Source organism: Chiloscyllium punctatum, chromosome 25 (assembly GCF_047496795.1).
Source record: "Chiloscyllium punctatum isolate Juve2018m chromosome 25, sChiPun1.3, whole genome shotgun sequence".
In the NCBI taxonomy this organism is placed as follows: Eukaryota; Metazoa; Chordata; class Chondrichthyes; order Orectolobiformes; family Hemiscylliidae; genus Chiloscyllium; species Chiloscyllium punctatum.
This window is the reverse complement of record NC_092763.1, coordinates 26,769,659-26,785,780: the sequence shown is the minus strand read 5'-3', so window position 1 is coordinate 26,785,780 and position 16,122 is coordinate 26,769,659. Positions and strand designations below refer to the sequence as shown.

The 16,122-nt window shown below is 43.4% G+C and overlaps 1 protein-coding gene across 5 annotated transcripts in view; it reads left to right on the top strand.

The window, feature by feature from the left end:
• LOC140495780 (magnesium transporter NIPA2) overlaps positions 1 to 16,122 on the top strand; it is a 31,912-nt gene that overhangs the window by 10,604 nt on the left and 5,186 nt on the right. For 4 of the 5 annotated variants that reach the window (XM_072594878.1, XM_072594881.1, XM_072594882.1 and 1 more), the window contains 2 exons: positions 7,828 to 7,884; positions 9,591 to 9,681. In XM_072594878.1, coding sequence (XP_072450979.1) covers positions 7,828 to 7,884; positions 9,591 to 9,681 — 148 coding nt within the window. The remainder of the gene's footprint in view (positions 1 to 7,827; positions 7,885 to 9,590; positions 9,682 to 16,122) is intronic. The other variant, XM_072594879.1, reaches the window with a different exon arrangement.

Below are 16,122 nucleotides of genomic sequence, written 5' to 3'. Positions count from 1 at the left end.
CCACTCAGGTGGATAGAGCTTGTAAGAAGGCCTATGGAGTATTATCGTTCATTAGCAGAGGGATTGAATTCAAGAGTCGTGAGGTGATGTTGCAGCTGTACAGGACTTTGGTTAGGCCACATTTGGAGTACTGTGTGCAGTTCTGGTCGCCTCACTTTAGGAAAGATGTGGAAGCTTTGGAGAGGGTGCAGAGAAGATTTACCAGGATGTTGCCTGGAATGGAGAGTAGGTCGTACGAGGATAGGTTGAGAGTTCTCGGCCTTTTCTCGTTGGAACGGCGAAGGATGAGGGGTGACTTGATAGAGGTTTATAAGATGATCAGAGGAATAGATAGAGTAGACAGTCAGAAACTTTTTCCCCGGGTACAACAGAGTGTTACAAGGGGACATAAATTTAAGGTGAAGGGTGGAAGGTATAGGGGAGATGTCAGGGGTGGATTCTTTACCCAGAGAGTGGTGGGGGCATGGAATGCGCTGCCCGTGGGAGTGGTAGAGTCAGATTCATTGGCGACCTTTAAGCGGCATTTGGATAGGTACATGGATGGGTGCTTAATCTAGGATAGAAGTTCGGCACAACATCGTGGGCCGAAGGGCCTGTTCTGTGCTGTATTGTTCTATGTTCTATGTTCTATGTTCTATGTTCTATCCCAGGACTGGTAGGCCTAACATACGGTGAACAGCTGAGGATCATGGCATTGTATTCGTTAGAGTTCAGAAGGTTGAGGGGAGATCTAATAGAAACTTACAAGATAATGCATGGCTTAGAAAGGGTGGACACTGGGAAATTGTTTCCGTTAGGCAGGGAGACTAGGACCTGTGTGCACAGCCTTAGAATAAGGGGGGGGTCAATTTAGAATGGAAATGAGGAGACATTTCTTCAGCCAGAGAGTGGTGGGCCTGTGGAATTCATTGCCATGGAGCACAGTGGAGGCCGGGTGTTAAATTTCTTCAAGGCAGAGATTGATGAATTCTTGATCTCGCAAGGAATTAAAGGATACGGGATGAGTGCAGGTATGCGGTGTTGAAATGCCCATCAGCCATGATTGAATGGCGGAGTGGGCCAAATGGCCTTACTTCCACTCCTATTTCTTATGGTCTTACTGCATCTACTTTAAGCCAAAAAAAGGAAGGAAACATACTTAATGCTGAAGAAAATAAAGCCTTAGAAAGACTTTAAAAAAAGACAAAAACATTATTATCCTATCTGCAGACAACGGACGCATGACCGTTATTTTAAAGCAATACGACTATCTTGAAAAGGCTATTGCTCTGCTTGCAGATACTGACACTTAACGGCAATCGACCCAACCCCACAACTACTAAACAAAATCTTATCCTTTCTCACAGCACTTTATAAAATCAGGAGAATTAAACAGCACAGTCTTCCAAAACATGAAATCAGATGGATCCAACATACCACACCTCCATGGATTACCAAAAACACACAAACCTGGTGTCCTCCTCAGACCTATAGCCTCCCTACCTGATACACCAACATACAGACTAACCAAAAACTAAAACACCTAATTGAAGATTCACGTCACTCTATTCACTCCACCCAAGAATTCCTGAAAACCACAAACACACCAAGATAGAAGAGGACAAAATAACGATCTACATTGACTTTACAGCCTTTTTCACATCAATTAACATCGATGTAGCCAGAGAAACACTGGCATCACTACAAGGAAATTGAGGATCACAAACACCAGACAGCACCAACTTCATCAGCAAAGATAACATCCTCAAACGAGTGGACCTGTGTCTCACCACCTACTTCACATTTTTAATTTAAAAAACCTACAAATAAGTCAACGGACCATCTATGGGATCACACATAGCTGAGCAGTAATGCAAAAACTTGAACAAGCTTCCCTCCCATCTATCCAACTCAAACTTTAGGTCTGGTTACGTAGATGACACCTTTTGTCATCACAAAACGGAACAGAATAGAGGAAATATACAACACCATCATCAATGTCCTGACAGGTATAAAATTCACAAAACAGGAGGAGAACGACAACAGACTCCCATTCCTAGATGTGACAGTTGAACGTACAGTTAACGGAGAGCTTCAAACCAGGGTCTACAAACAAACAAGGACCAGATACTTAACTTCAGAAGCAATCAACCCAACACCCACAAACAGAGCTGCATCAAGACATTATTTCAACGAGCTACATCACACTGCAGCACCCAAGAACTACAGAATGCAGAGGAAAAATACCTAAACAATGTTTTCAAGAAAAACGGGTACCCAATAAACACAATCTGCCGATTCCTCAGAAACAAACAGAGATTGATAAATTCTTAATCTCGCAAGGAATTAAAGGATGAGTGCAGGTATGCGGTGTTGAAATGCCCATCAGCCATGACACAGTGCAACCAAAATCTATAGCCACATTATCTTTCTTCAAAAACATTTCAGAAATGTTTTCCAGACTACTCAGACCCCTTGGCATCATGGTAGCCCACAAACCTACCAGTGCAACAGACACAGTGCAACCAAAATCTATAGCCACATTATCTTACTTCAAAAACATTTCAGAAATGTCTTCCAGACTACTCAGACCCCTTGGCATCATGGTAGCCCACAAACCTACCAAAAAACTTAAACAGCTACTAATGAACATAAAGGATCCATTAGATGCTACCAGCGAAACCAATGTCATTTACAAGATACCATGCAAGAATTCTTTAAAAAAAAACACTACATTGGACAAACTACCAGGAAATGTGCCACCAGGATACATGAATACCAACTTGCTACCAAAAGACATGACCCGCTATCACTAGTTTCTATACATTTAGACAAAGAAGGACATCACTTCGACTTGGACAACACACATCCTAGGATAGGCGAAACAAAGACATTCATGAGAGTTCATAAAGACATGGCATTCTATCAGAACTCCATCAAGGAACACATTGATTTAGGTCATATCTACCTTGCCTTGGTAAAAAGAATTGGAAATGACATCACCCATCTAAAGAAACCAAGGCCTATAAATAGAGAGGTGGGACAATCCGCCAACGCTTCCCTAGAGACTGTCACTGATGATGTTACCTAGTGTGGTGATGAAACATCTGAAAATAAACCTTCAAGCTCAGTGAGCTAACTTACATACTATCACTTTTTAACCTTACTAACCAGTCTCCCGTGGAGGACCTTGTCAAAGGCCTTATCGAATATTTACCATTCTGCCTTCATCTGTTGTCTTGGTAATGTTTTCAAAATTGTGAGACACAATTTCTCATGCTCAAAGTCCTGATGACTATTCGTAATCAGTCCTTGCCTTTCCAAATGCATATAAACCCTGTGTCTCAGAAACCCCTCCTCCAACCCATCCACCACTGACGTAAGATTCACTGGTCTCTAGTTCCCTGACATTTCCTTCCAGTCTGTCTTAAAAAGTGGCACAACATTAAGCACCCTCCAATCTCCCAGAACCTCACCCATGGCCATCAGTGATACAATTAACTCGGCAAGGGGCCTCACAATCTCTTTCCTAGCTTCCCATAATGTTCTGCAGTACTATTGATGAGGCTTGCTTCTATCCCAATGACATTATAATGTTCCCAACCTCAGTCATAATGTTCCATACCATGACATCACTATCCTGATTGGGAATAATGAGCTGGAAATCATATGCCACAAAGCCATGCTTTGTCACAGTAAGAAATATTACCAGTTTAATCTCTAGCATGTTTAGTATCTTTGACAGTGACCACGCTAGGATAAAAGAAACTCGCACAAGGTTTCATCAGTCTTCAAGAATATCAGAAACTTATTATATCAAACTTATCATCTGATATGTGGCAATAAAATGATTAATTATTAATGCAACCTTAAACTATATCCCCTTTAAATGTAAACACTTAGCCGTGCGCATAGGTTAGATAGACAGATGAAGCAAACCGTTTTATTTAAGAATATCTTGTTGGAAAAATACAGGCAACAAAGGCACAAAGTCTATTAATCAAAGTCTCAGCCAAACAGTGTGGAATTAAGTGACTTCTCACAGTTCATTTCGGGGGGAGGGGAGGGGAGGGGTCATGTATTGACTGATGAATCTCAGTTCCGTAACTGGTCAGTCGAACCTACGTCATGGCTTGAATTAAAGACTTTTTCACTTGGAATAATGTATAAATCTTGTTTTCAATCAAAAAGAGAGGAAGATCCTGCTTGCCTCCATGTTTTTGAAGGTCTGAGCTCAGGCCTGTGATAAACTGCATTTAAACTAATACACAGCTTGTTGCAGAGGAGTCTTTTTTTTCTTTTTCGAGATAATCAATTCCAGTTCCAGCAAGAAAACGCCACCATACAGTTCCACTTTCCTTCCAATTATATTAAAACAAAGTTACAATCAAAACTCCCGGTTTCTGGTTTATATTTTAAAATAAATTATCTGTAGTCCATGCACCAAATTGATGTGATTGAATATAGGGCATTTTCATGACCACGGACCATAATCCCTGATTGCCTGTGGACTTATCTAACTTTAATTACAATGTGCTCGTTTTTCAAAACTAAAAGAAATGTAGAAGGAAAGGTTGATCTTGGATGTAAATTCAGTGACTGTCTGGGGACAGAGAGAGACTCTGGAAAGTCATATCTCTTGAGCTGTTAATGACACTTCAGTGGCAGAAAATGCACTGCAAACTGAACTTGTAACTGTAGAGTCATAGAGTGTTACATCAGAGTACAACGGGATCTTGATCAGGTGGGCCAATGGGCCGAGGAGTGGCAGATTTAATTTTGATAAATGTGTGGTGCTGCATTTTGGAAAGGCAAATCAGGGCAGGACTTATACACTTAATGGTAAGGTCCTGGGGAGTGTTGCTGAACAAAGAGACCTTGCATTGCAGATTCATAGTTCCTCGAAAGTGGAGTCGTATGTAGACAAGATAGTGAAAAAGTTATTTGGTATGCTTGCCTTTATTGGTATAGGAGGTGGGAGGTCACCTTGCGGCTGTAGAGGACATTGGTTAGGCCACTTTTGGAATATTGTATGCAATTCTGGTCTCCCTCCTATAGGAAGGATGTTGCAAAACTTGAAAGGGTTCAGAAAAGATTTACAAGGATGTTCCTAGTGTTGGTGGGTTTGAACTAATAGGGAGAGGCTGAATAGGCTGGGGCTGTTTTCCCAGGAGCGTTGGAGGTTGAGCGGTGACCTTTATGGAGGTTATAAAATTATGAGGGCAATGGATATGGTAAACAGACAAGGTCTTTTCTCTGGGTTGGGCAAGTGCAGAACTCAAGGGTATAGATTTAGGGTGAGAGGGGAAAGATATAAAAGGGACCTAAAGGTCAACTTTTTCACACAGAGGGTGGTGCATGTATGGAATGAGCTGCCAGGGGAATTTGTGGAGGCTAATGCAATTACAACATTGAAAAGGCAGGTGGTTTTAGAGGGGTATTGGCCAAGTGCTGGCAAATGGGACTAGATTAATTTAGGATATTGGGACAGCATGAACAAGTTGGACTGAAGGGTCTGTTTCTGTGTTGTACGTTTCCATGACTCTTACAATGGAAAGAGGCCCTTCAGTCCATCATGCCCATGTCAATTGTAAATCAACTTATCTATTTACATCCTATTTCCTCGCACTTCGTCTATAACCAAGTGAAACCTCCAGTATGTCATGAGACATGACCTTCCAGTCGGCACACTCTTGCCCATAGTCCATTTAGAATTGTTTGTCATATTGACTGGATTAGATTCCCTACAGTGTGGTAACAGGCCCGTCAGCCCAACAAGTCCACACCGACCCTCCGAAGAGTAACCCACCCAGACACATTTCCCTCTGACTAGTGCACCTAACACTACGGGCAATTTAGCATAGCCAATTCACCTGACCTGCATATCTTTAGACTGTGGGGGGAAACCAGAGCACCCGGAGGAAACCCACGCAAACATGGAGAGAATGTGCAAACTCCACACAGACAGTTGCCTGAGGCTGGAATTGAACCTGGGACCCTGGTGCTGTGAGGCAGCGCTGCTAACCACTGAGCCACCGTGCCGCTCAGGTACCTACCTACATGCCATCGAGATCTTGCCAAAAGTCTTACTGAAGTCTGTTTGGACTACATCCCTGCATAGTCCTCATCTCACACCTAGTCACATCCTCAAAAAATTCAATGAAGTTTGTGAGAGATGATTTTCCCCCTAACAAAGCCATGTTTACTATCCTTAATACATCATGCCACTCCAAGTGGAGAAAAGTTCTGTCCTTCAGAAGTTTTTCTAAAAGTTTCTCTCCCAATGATATCAGATGCCACATTAATTATGTTGCAAACCTCTGGCACCTCACCCCAAACAGTTTGAAAATTCATGTCAGAGTCCGTTCAATTTTTCTTCCTACCTCTCCCTCACCTCCCACAGCAATCTCGTGAAAGTCTGTTAGTCTGTGAACATGGTACTAAAACTGTCAGCATTCTGGATGAGAAATAAAATAGATGTTACGTATTTTCAAGAATAAACAGAGTTATGAGTTAAATCCTGGTGTGTGTTTGTTTGTTTGTTTGTGGTCTAATGCACTAGTATGCTGATCAGTGTGCTGTGAGAATCACAACACTTTCATCAGCCATTAAAACACCTCTGCACTGTAGATCAAAAATAAAGGAAACGACTGTCACTCTTAGTGCTGCCAACTGCAGAAAGGGTTAGAGGACAATGATATTTCAATCATTTACAAAGTTAAGAATCTAGAAATCGACTGTTCCGTTACTAAAGTTAACACTTCCAGTAACATCCATAAGAACAGCTTCAATGTTCAAATGTTCACTTTTTACAAACAATTCGGATACTGGTCATATTTTCTTTGTAACCTTCATCTCACTAGAAGCATTTCTTATTTGTGTATTGTTTTCCTGTGTCTTTTTCATGTTTTGTAATTAATACTCACATGTTTAAATTCAGAAAAGTTTGCTTAAATTTACTCCTTTATAAAGCATAACTTCATTTGGGTCTGGGAGAAAGATATCCAAAAGGAAAGGGATTCCTTTTAAATTAAACTTAGTACGATCAACTGAGGGAGATTGCAAGTAATCAAGGGGAGCCTCCTCCACTAGAATTTGGTTTTGAGGTGTTGTACCTGAAACAGTCACAGACAGGGGTGCCTTGCCTGGGAACAGGATTGAATCTGTGCCTTATCTTTGTCACTGGTTTCCATTAAACTGATGAGGGGAGCAGTCTTCATACTGAAGTGTCCTGACATTTCCTCCTCTCTTGAAAGATATCACCACAGCAAGGTGAAGAGTTATTGGGGTTACCAGTGTAAGTAGATGGTTCTGCACTGTAACTCTATACAAGCAGGGTGTTGTTAGAAGAATACAGAGGGTCAATTTTTAACCAGCTGATTAACTCGTATCCTTTTTTTTAAACTGGAAACCTTGGGATGTCCAGCCTCCTCCACAATAACACTACCTCCACCGCCGACTAGAAGAAGATTAAGAAAAAGAAAGAAAATGAATGGAAAGAGAAAGGAGGATGCAGTCAACCTGGAGCAAATGGGCTCAGGAGCTTGAATGCTACCTGGCGTGTTGGCGCTGCCATCTAATATTCTAATCCACTTAACTTGACAGACAAACAGAAACTGAACCTAGTGGTGGTTCCATATTCAGAGAGGATGGCACATCAGACACCACCAATCTCCTGCTGAGCAGTAGATCCATTACTTGCTCTCTTGGCAAGGGATATGGATGTGTATGGAGCATACATATAATGTAGGACCAGGGTAGATTGTGAATGGGTGGGGATTGTAATGATGCAAGCTCTCCGGCTTGCCACTCTGTGGTTTGTTTAATTCTTCTGTCCTCTTCCCACAGGTCAGGGTGGCCATGCATACCTCAAGGAATGGTTGTGGTGGGCCGGGCTTCTCACAAGTGAGTTTTGCACATGGTCCCAGGCAGGATTTCTTTAACCCACATTTGTTGACAATTTTGCACTAGCTGGGGCAGTGTTGAGGAGGGTCACAAACTCAGGGTTAAGGATGCTGGATATAGTTCACCTTAAACAGAAATCTATATGTACAAGGAACAGCAGATTGCAACCCATTGTTCTGTATTATTTATTCCAACTCATGTTTGCAATCTCAGCTTCTTCCCCCCTTCCTTCCCCCCCCAACCCCCACAGAGTCTCCCTGCTTACCTTCCTCCCTCAGGATCTTCCTGGTCCCACCCACCTCCCTTACTGTCTCCCCGTTGGCCCTGTCCTTCTCCTATTACAAGGTTTATAAAATCATGTTAACTTGGTGAAAAAGGAAGTTCAAGGCCTAGAAGATGTGACTGTTAAAGACTAAAAGGCAGTTTTGTTTATTTTACTGAAAAAAATATAAGGTGTTCTCACTTGGGAGACTTTTGCAGCAGCACCTATTCCAAAAGGTGTTGAAAATGTCAGTTATGCTTAAAATTGTCCATTTATTTCCATGTTTCAAGGGATTTTGGAGTCTCAAGGGTAACTAACAAGTATTTCTCTCTGAATACAAAGTCCATGTGATTCACTGAAAACAACAAATGGTGGAGATCATAGTGGGTCAGGCAGCATCCATGGAGAGAGAGCAAGCTAACATTTCGAGTCGAGGTGATTCATCATCAGAGCTGAAGTGAAGTGTGGAGAGGACAGTAGTTATGCTGTAGTTTGTGAGAGATGGGGCTGGGAGTAGTGGGTGTAGGGTTCAGGTGAAGAAAAGACATTGATAGTTCAGATTAAGTGATCAGAATGTGACAATGGCAGAACAGTGGTGTCCTTCCTGTCAGAGCTAAAAGGGTAGTAAGTAGGGAGGGAGGGATGGAGTTAAAAGAAGTTAAAAGAAAAGGAAGAAATGTGATTCACATTGCTGTGGGAGATGGCTTTGAGAGAATAAGGGTTTTTAACAAAATCTGTGTGAACTCCTATGCAGAGGCAGCCTGCAAAAGCCTGGGAGACTGGCAGCAGCTAGAAGCAAAAACTCTGTATGGTTCACCATATAGGAATGCGGGGAGAAACTCCCGCATGGATGAATTTGTGAAGATTTGGAATTAAGTCTGAAACATTTGACTGGCTTGAGAGAGAGTGGAAGTCAACAGGAAAATCTGTACCATGAAAGATCTGCAGTTGAAAGTGTCTAGGTGCAAATGCAAGGATGCTGAGAGTCACTTTGACTGGATCCAAGACTATTGAATAACTACTTAGGGTTCCATGAAAAGTATATCCATGAAGTAAATTTTTGGTTGTGTTAAAAATAAAAAGGGAAAGTTCAGTTCTAAGGTTTAAAATATAAATTGCCTGTAACTTTTTTATTTAAATTGATTTTTTGTCATATAATTCTTCTATCAATTCAAAGTTTGCATTGTCCTCTGCAGGGGTCATAACACCACTCAGCATCTCCCTGCTTCTCCCCCACCTCCTTGTGTCTTATAGCTTTCTCACCTCATGCTAGAGTGTCTCCCTACATATCCTCTGTATAATCCAGTGGAGCTTGTGGCTGCAGACAGTGATATTCCAAGCTATGTCACACCTTGTGAATCATGGTTTCCTTAGTATGGGTCACTATTGCTGGTGCTCTGTGCTCCTGGTTCATTCTCTAACTTCTGTCTGTCCTGTTTTGCAGTGGGTTTAGGAGAAGCTGCCAATTTTGCTGCCTATGTCTTTGCTCCGGCAACTCTGGTCACTCCGCTGGGAGCCCTTAGTGTCCTTGTGAGGTGAGCAAACATCTGACATCACTTAGTTCCAGCTCCAATTCATCTCTATCTTTGCCTCCTGTCGCCTTGCCAGTCTACAGTTTCACAGACCCTGACCATACACTAGTCCTTCAAATATATGGTCATTTGTGGTGCTCAGACCAATGAATGTAGTTGTTCTGCCATGGAAGTCAAGGGTAACACCACTCATACCTCAGGTCCTTATCCGTGCGGTTTACATGAGCTGCACTGGGAAACTGTCTCCTCTCCCCATGACACACTCTCATTCACTGTCTCCCTCCAGTTCAGTGACAATGGAGGTATCTCAACATCCAGGACTGAGCTGAAATCCAGGAACATGAGTCATCCAATTCTACAGCATGAAAAGAGGCTCTTCAGCCCAGAGTATGTTTTTAGGCAACTGTTTGTGTGGAGTTTGCACATTCTCCCCATGTCTGCGTGGGTTTCCTCCGTGTGCTCCGGTTTCCTCCCAAGTCCAAAAATGTGCAGGTTAGGTACATTGGCCATGCTAAATTGCCTGTAGTGTTAGGTGAAGGTGTAAATGTAGGGGAATGGGTCTGGGTGGGTTGCTCTTCGAAGGGTCGGTGTGGACTTGTTGAGCTGAAGGGCCTGTTTCCACACTGTAAATAACCTAAACTAATCTAATCTAATCTAAAACACAGTGGGGTAGGTACAGCACGTGATAGAATAAGCTCTGTACCTTTTAAGAACAAAGAGTAAAGCTTTCTCCTCTTTTAAATTGAAACTATAGCTGCCTCTACCCTTCTAAATAGAATATCACAAACTACACTGTTACCATCAAATACTCCTAGGATGAATACAGCACAGAGTTAGAAACAGAGTAAAGTGGATCAGAAGAAAAGGGGGGAGAATAGGAGACTGATAGTGATGGGGGATGCAATGGTTAGAGGAACAGACAGGAGACTGTGTGATGTGTATGAGACATCTGGATGGTATGTTGCCTCCCAGATGCCAGGGCTGAAAATGTGTTGCTGGAAAAGCGCAGCAGGTCAGGCAGCATCCAAGGGGCAGGAAAATCGATGTTTCTTCAGGAAGAAGGGCTCATGCCCGAAACGTCGATTCTCCTGCTCCTTGGATGCTGCCTGATCTGCTGCACTTTTCCAGCAACACATTTTCAGCTCTGATCTCCAGCATCTGCAGTCCTTACTTTCTCCCAGATGCCAGGGTGAGGGATGTCTCGGATCAACTCTGCAGGGTTCTTAAGGGGAAGGGAGAGCAGCTAGAAGTCATGGTACACATTGGTACCAATGACATAGCAACAAAAAGCAATGAGGACATGAAATTGAATACGGGGAGTTAAATTGGAAGCTAAAAGGCAGACCGATCAGAGGATTACTACCGGTGCTACAGGCTAGTGAGGCTAGGAACAGAGAGCGAAGGCAGCTGAACACACGGCTGTAGAGCTGTATAGGAGGGAGGGCTTCACATATGTTGATCATTGGGGTGCCTTTTGGGGAAGGTGGGAGCTGTACAAAGAGGACGATTTGCACCTGAACTGGAGGGGCACCAATATCCTGGGCAGGAGGTCTCCCTCAGCTCTTTGGGAGGGGTTTAAACTAGTTTGGCAGGGGGATGGGAAATGGAGCTATGGGTCAGAGGATGGGGTAGCTGGTGAACAAGCAAACACATTGTGCAGAGAGTCTGTGGGGAAGGATAGACAGTTGATAAGGCAAAGTTGCCATCAGTGTAATGGGTTGAAGTGTGTCTATTTTAACGCAAGAAGTGTCAGGAATAAGGGTGATGAACTTAAAGCATCAATCAGTATTTGGAGCTATGATATTGTGGCCATTACAGAAACTTGGATATCTCAGGAGCGGAAATGGTTGTTGGATGTTCCAGGGTTGAGCTGTTCTAAAAGGATCTGTTCAATAAGGTTTGTGAGGTCGTGCCTCACAAACCTTATTGAATTCTTTGAGAAGGTGACTAAGGAGGTAGATGAGGGGAAAGCGGTAGATGTGGTATATATGGATTTTAGTAAGGCGTTTGATAAGGTCCCCCATGGTAGGCTACTGCAGAAAATACAGAGATATGGCATTGAGGGTGAGTTGGAGGTTTGGATTAGGAATTGGCTGGCTGGAAGAAGACACAGGGTAGTAGTTGATGGCAAAGGTTCATCTTGGAGTGGCGTCACTAGCGGTGTTCCGCAAGGATCTGTTTTGGGACCATTGCTGTTTGTCATTTTTATAAATGACCTGGAGGAAGGGTTAGAAGGTTGGGTGAGCAAGTTTGCGGATGATACGAAAGTCGGAGGAGTTGTAGACAGTGAGGAAGGATGTGGCAGGTTACAGCGGGATATAGAGAAGCTGCAGAGCTGGGCAGAAAGGTGGCAAATGGAGTTCAATGTAGCTAAGTGTGAGGTGATTCACTTTGGTAAGAGTAATAAAAAGATGGGGTACTGGGCTAATGGTCGGACACTTGGTAGTGTGGAAGAGCAGAGGGATCTTGGTGTCCATGTACACAGATCTCTGAAAGTTGCCACCCAAGTAAATAGTGCAGTGAAGAAGGCATATGGCATACTGGCTTTTATTGGTAGAGGAATTGAGTTCCGGAGTCCTGAGGTCATGCTGCAGTTGTATAAGACTCTGGTGCGGCCGCATCTGGAATATTGTGTGCAGTTTTGGTCGCCATACTATAGGAAGGATGTGGAGGCACTGGAACGGGTGCAGAGGAAGTTTACCAGGATGTTGCCTGGTATAGTAGGAAGATCCTATGAGGAAAGGCTGAGGCACTTGGGGTTGTTTTCATTGGAGAAAAGAAGGTTTAGGGGTGACTTGATAGAGGTGTACAAGATGATTAGGGGGTTAGATAGGGTTGACAGTGAGAACCTTTTTCCACGTATGGAGTCAGCTATTACAAGGGGGCATAGCTTTAAATTAAGGGGGGGTAGATATAGGACTGATGTTAGGGGTAGGTTCTTCACTCAGCAAGTCGTAAGTTCATGGAATGCTCTGCCAGTAGCAGTAGTGGACTCTCCCACTTTATGGGTATTTAAGCGGGCATTGGATAGGTATATGGAGGATAGTGGGTTAGTGTAGGTTAGGTTGGCTTTGATCGGTGCAACATCGAGGGCCGAAGGGCCTGTACTGCGCTGTAATGTTCTATGTTCTATGTTCTATGAATACGGAGGGAGGTAAAAAAAGGTGGGGGAGTGGCATTGCTGATCAGGGATAGTGTCACAGCTGCAGAAAAGGAGGTCATTGAGGAGGGTTTCTCTACTGAGTCAGTATGGGTGGAAATCAGAAACAGGAAAGGAGCAGTCACTTTATTGGGAGTTTTCTATAGAATTCCCAGTAGCAACAGAGACACGAAGGAGCAGATTTTGGAAAGGTGCAGAAGTAACAGGGTTGTTGTAGGTGACTTCAACTTCCCTAATATTGATTGGAACCTCCTCAGTACAAATAGTTTGGATGGAGTGGATTTTGTCAGGTGTGTCCAGGGGCATTCCTGACTCTATATGTAGATAGGCAGTGTAGTGGGGGAGGCTATATTGGATTTGGTGCTTGGAAACGAACCAGGTCAGATCTCTTGGTAGGAGAGCATTTCAGTGATAGTGTTCACAACCTTTACTATAGTTATGGAGAGAGACAGTAGCAGATGTATCAGAAAGTATTTAATTGGGGGAGAGGGAATTACAATGCTATTAGGTGGGAACTGTGGAGCATAAATTGCTTATAGGAAAATGCATGACAGAAATGTGGAAGTTGGTTAGGTAGCACTTGCTACAAGTGCTGGATAGATTTGTCCCTCTGAGGCAAGGAAGGGGTGGTAGGGCGAAGGAACCTTGGATGGCAAGGGATGTGGAACATCTAGTCAAGAGGAAGAAGGAAGCTTACTTAAGGTTAAGGAAGCAAGGATCAGACAGGGTTCTAGGGGGTTACAAGGTAGCCAGGAAGGAATTGAAGAATGGACTTAGGAGAGTTAGAAAGGGGGCATGAAAAAGCCTTGGCGGGTAGGATTAAGGAAAACCCCAAGCAGATCTACACTTATGTGAGGAACAAGAGGATGGAAAGAGTGAGGGTAGGGCCAATCAGGGATAGTGGAGGGAACTTGTGCCTGGAGTTGGGGGAGGTCCTTAATGAATAGTTTGTTTCAGTATTCACATGAGAGGGATGTTGTTGTTTGTGAGGACAGCATAAAACAGGCTGATATGCTCAAACATGTTAATGTTAAGAAGGCGGATGTGTGGAAAATTTGAAAAACATGAGGATAGATAAGTCACCTGGGGCAGATGGGATATACCCAAGCTTACTGCCGGAAGTGAGGGAAAGATTGCTGTGCCTTTGATGATGATCTTTGCGTCCTCACTGTCCATTTATGTAGTACCAGATGATTAGATTAGATTAGATTAGATTACTTACAGTGTGGAAACAGGCCCTTCTGCCCACCAAGCCCACACTGACCCACCGAAGCGCAACCAACCCAGACCCTTACATTTCACCCCTTCACCTAACACTACGAGAGGTTGACAAATGTTATTCCCTTGTTCAAGAAAGGGAATAGGGATAACCCTGGGAATTACAAACCTTATTTGTGGTGGGCAAATTATTGGAGAGAATTCTGAGATTTATGATTATTTGGAAAAGCAGTTTGATTAGAGATAGCCAGCATGGCTTTGTGAGGGGCAGGTCATGCCTCATAGATCTTAGTGAATTCTTTGAGGATGTGACAAAACACATCAATGAAGGTACAGCATGTGTATATGGATTTTAGCAAGGCATTTAATAAGGCTGTTGTGGTTCTGTTCGCCGAGCTGGGAATTTGTGTTGCAGATGTTTCGTCCCCTGTCTAGGTGACATCCTCAGTGCTTGGGAGCCTCCTGTGAAGTGCTTCTGTGATCTTTCCTCCAGCATTTGTAGTGGTTTGAATCTGCCGCTTCCGGTTGTCAGTTCCAGCTGTCAGCTGCAGTGGTCGGTATTTTGGGTCCAGGTCGATGTGCTTATTGATTGAATCTGTCCTGGACCTGTGTTAGACCACACTTCGAATGTTGTGATTGGTTCTGGTCACGTCATTACAGGAAAGATATAGAAGCTTTAGAGAGGGTGCAGAGGAGATTTACCAGGATGCTGTCTGGACTGGAGAGAATGCCTTATGAAGGAAGGTTGAGGAAGCTGGGCTTTTCTCATTGGAGCGAAGAAGGATGAGAGGTAACTTGATAAAGCTATACAAGATGACGAGAGGCACATATAGAGTGGATAGCCAAAGATATTTTCCCAGGGTGGAAGTGGCTATCACAAGGCACAATTTTAAGGTAATTGGAGAACGTTTAAGGGAGATGTCACAGGTAGTTTTTGTCCACAGAGAGTAGTCGGTGCATGGAGAGTAGTGGGTGCCAGCAGTAGTAATAGAGTCAGATACTTCAGGAACATTTGGGTGACTTTTGGATGGGCATATGGATGATAGTAAAATGCAGGGTATGAACGTTCATTTGATCTTAAAGTAGGATAAAAGGTTGGCACAAAATCAAGGGCCGAAGGACCTATACTGTGCTGTACTGTTCTATGTTCTAAAACTGGATAAGGTGCTCGAGATGTCAATATGGCATTCCTTCATCTGCCATGGCAGAGAGTATTAAAATTGGCAAGTCATGTTAGAGGTGTATAGACCTTTAGTTATGCCACATTTGCAATATTTTATACAGTTTGGGTCACCACACTACCAAAAGGATGTGGAGATTTTGGAGAATGTTCAGAAATGGTTTACCAGGATATTGCCTGCTTTGGAGGGTATTAGCTATGAGGAGAGATTGGACAAACTTGTTTTTTTTTCACTCGAACATTGAAGGATGAGGAGTGACTTGATAGGAGTTTACAAAATTACGAGAGGCATGAATAGAACAGATAGTTGGTAGAAATAATTGGCTGCACGGTGGATCAGTGGTTAGCACTGCTGCGACCCAGGTTCGATTCCAGCCTCAGGCAACTGTCTGTGTGGAGTTTGCACATTCTCCTCGTGTCTGCATGGCTTTCCTCCCACAGCCCAGAGGTGTGCAGTTTAGGTGAATTGGCTATGCAAAATTGCCAATAGTGTCCATGGATGTGCAGGCTAGGTGGGTTAGCCATTGGGAATGCAGAATTACAGAGTAGGTCTAGCTGCTCTTCAGAGAGTTGGTGTGGACTCGATGGGCCAAACGGCCGCCTTCCACACTATAGGGATTCTATGAAATATCGTTTACTAGGAGACATGGGTTTAAGGTACAAGAGGAAAGGTTTAAAGGAGATTTGAGAGGCAAATTGTTTTTTCACAGGGTGATGAGTGCCTGGAATGCCCTACATGAGGAGGTGGTATAGGCAGTTACTTTAGTCATGTTTAAGAGGTGTCTTTACACATGTATGAATAGGCAAGGAATAGAGGGAAATGGACTGCATAGAGGCAGAAGGTTTTTAGTTGAGAAAGACGTCATACAGTTTTGCAGTCTGTTCT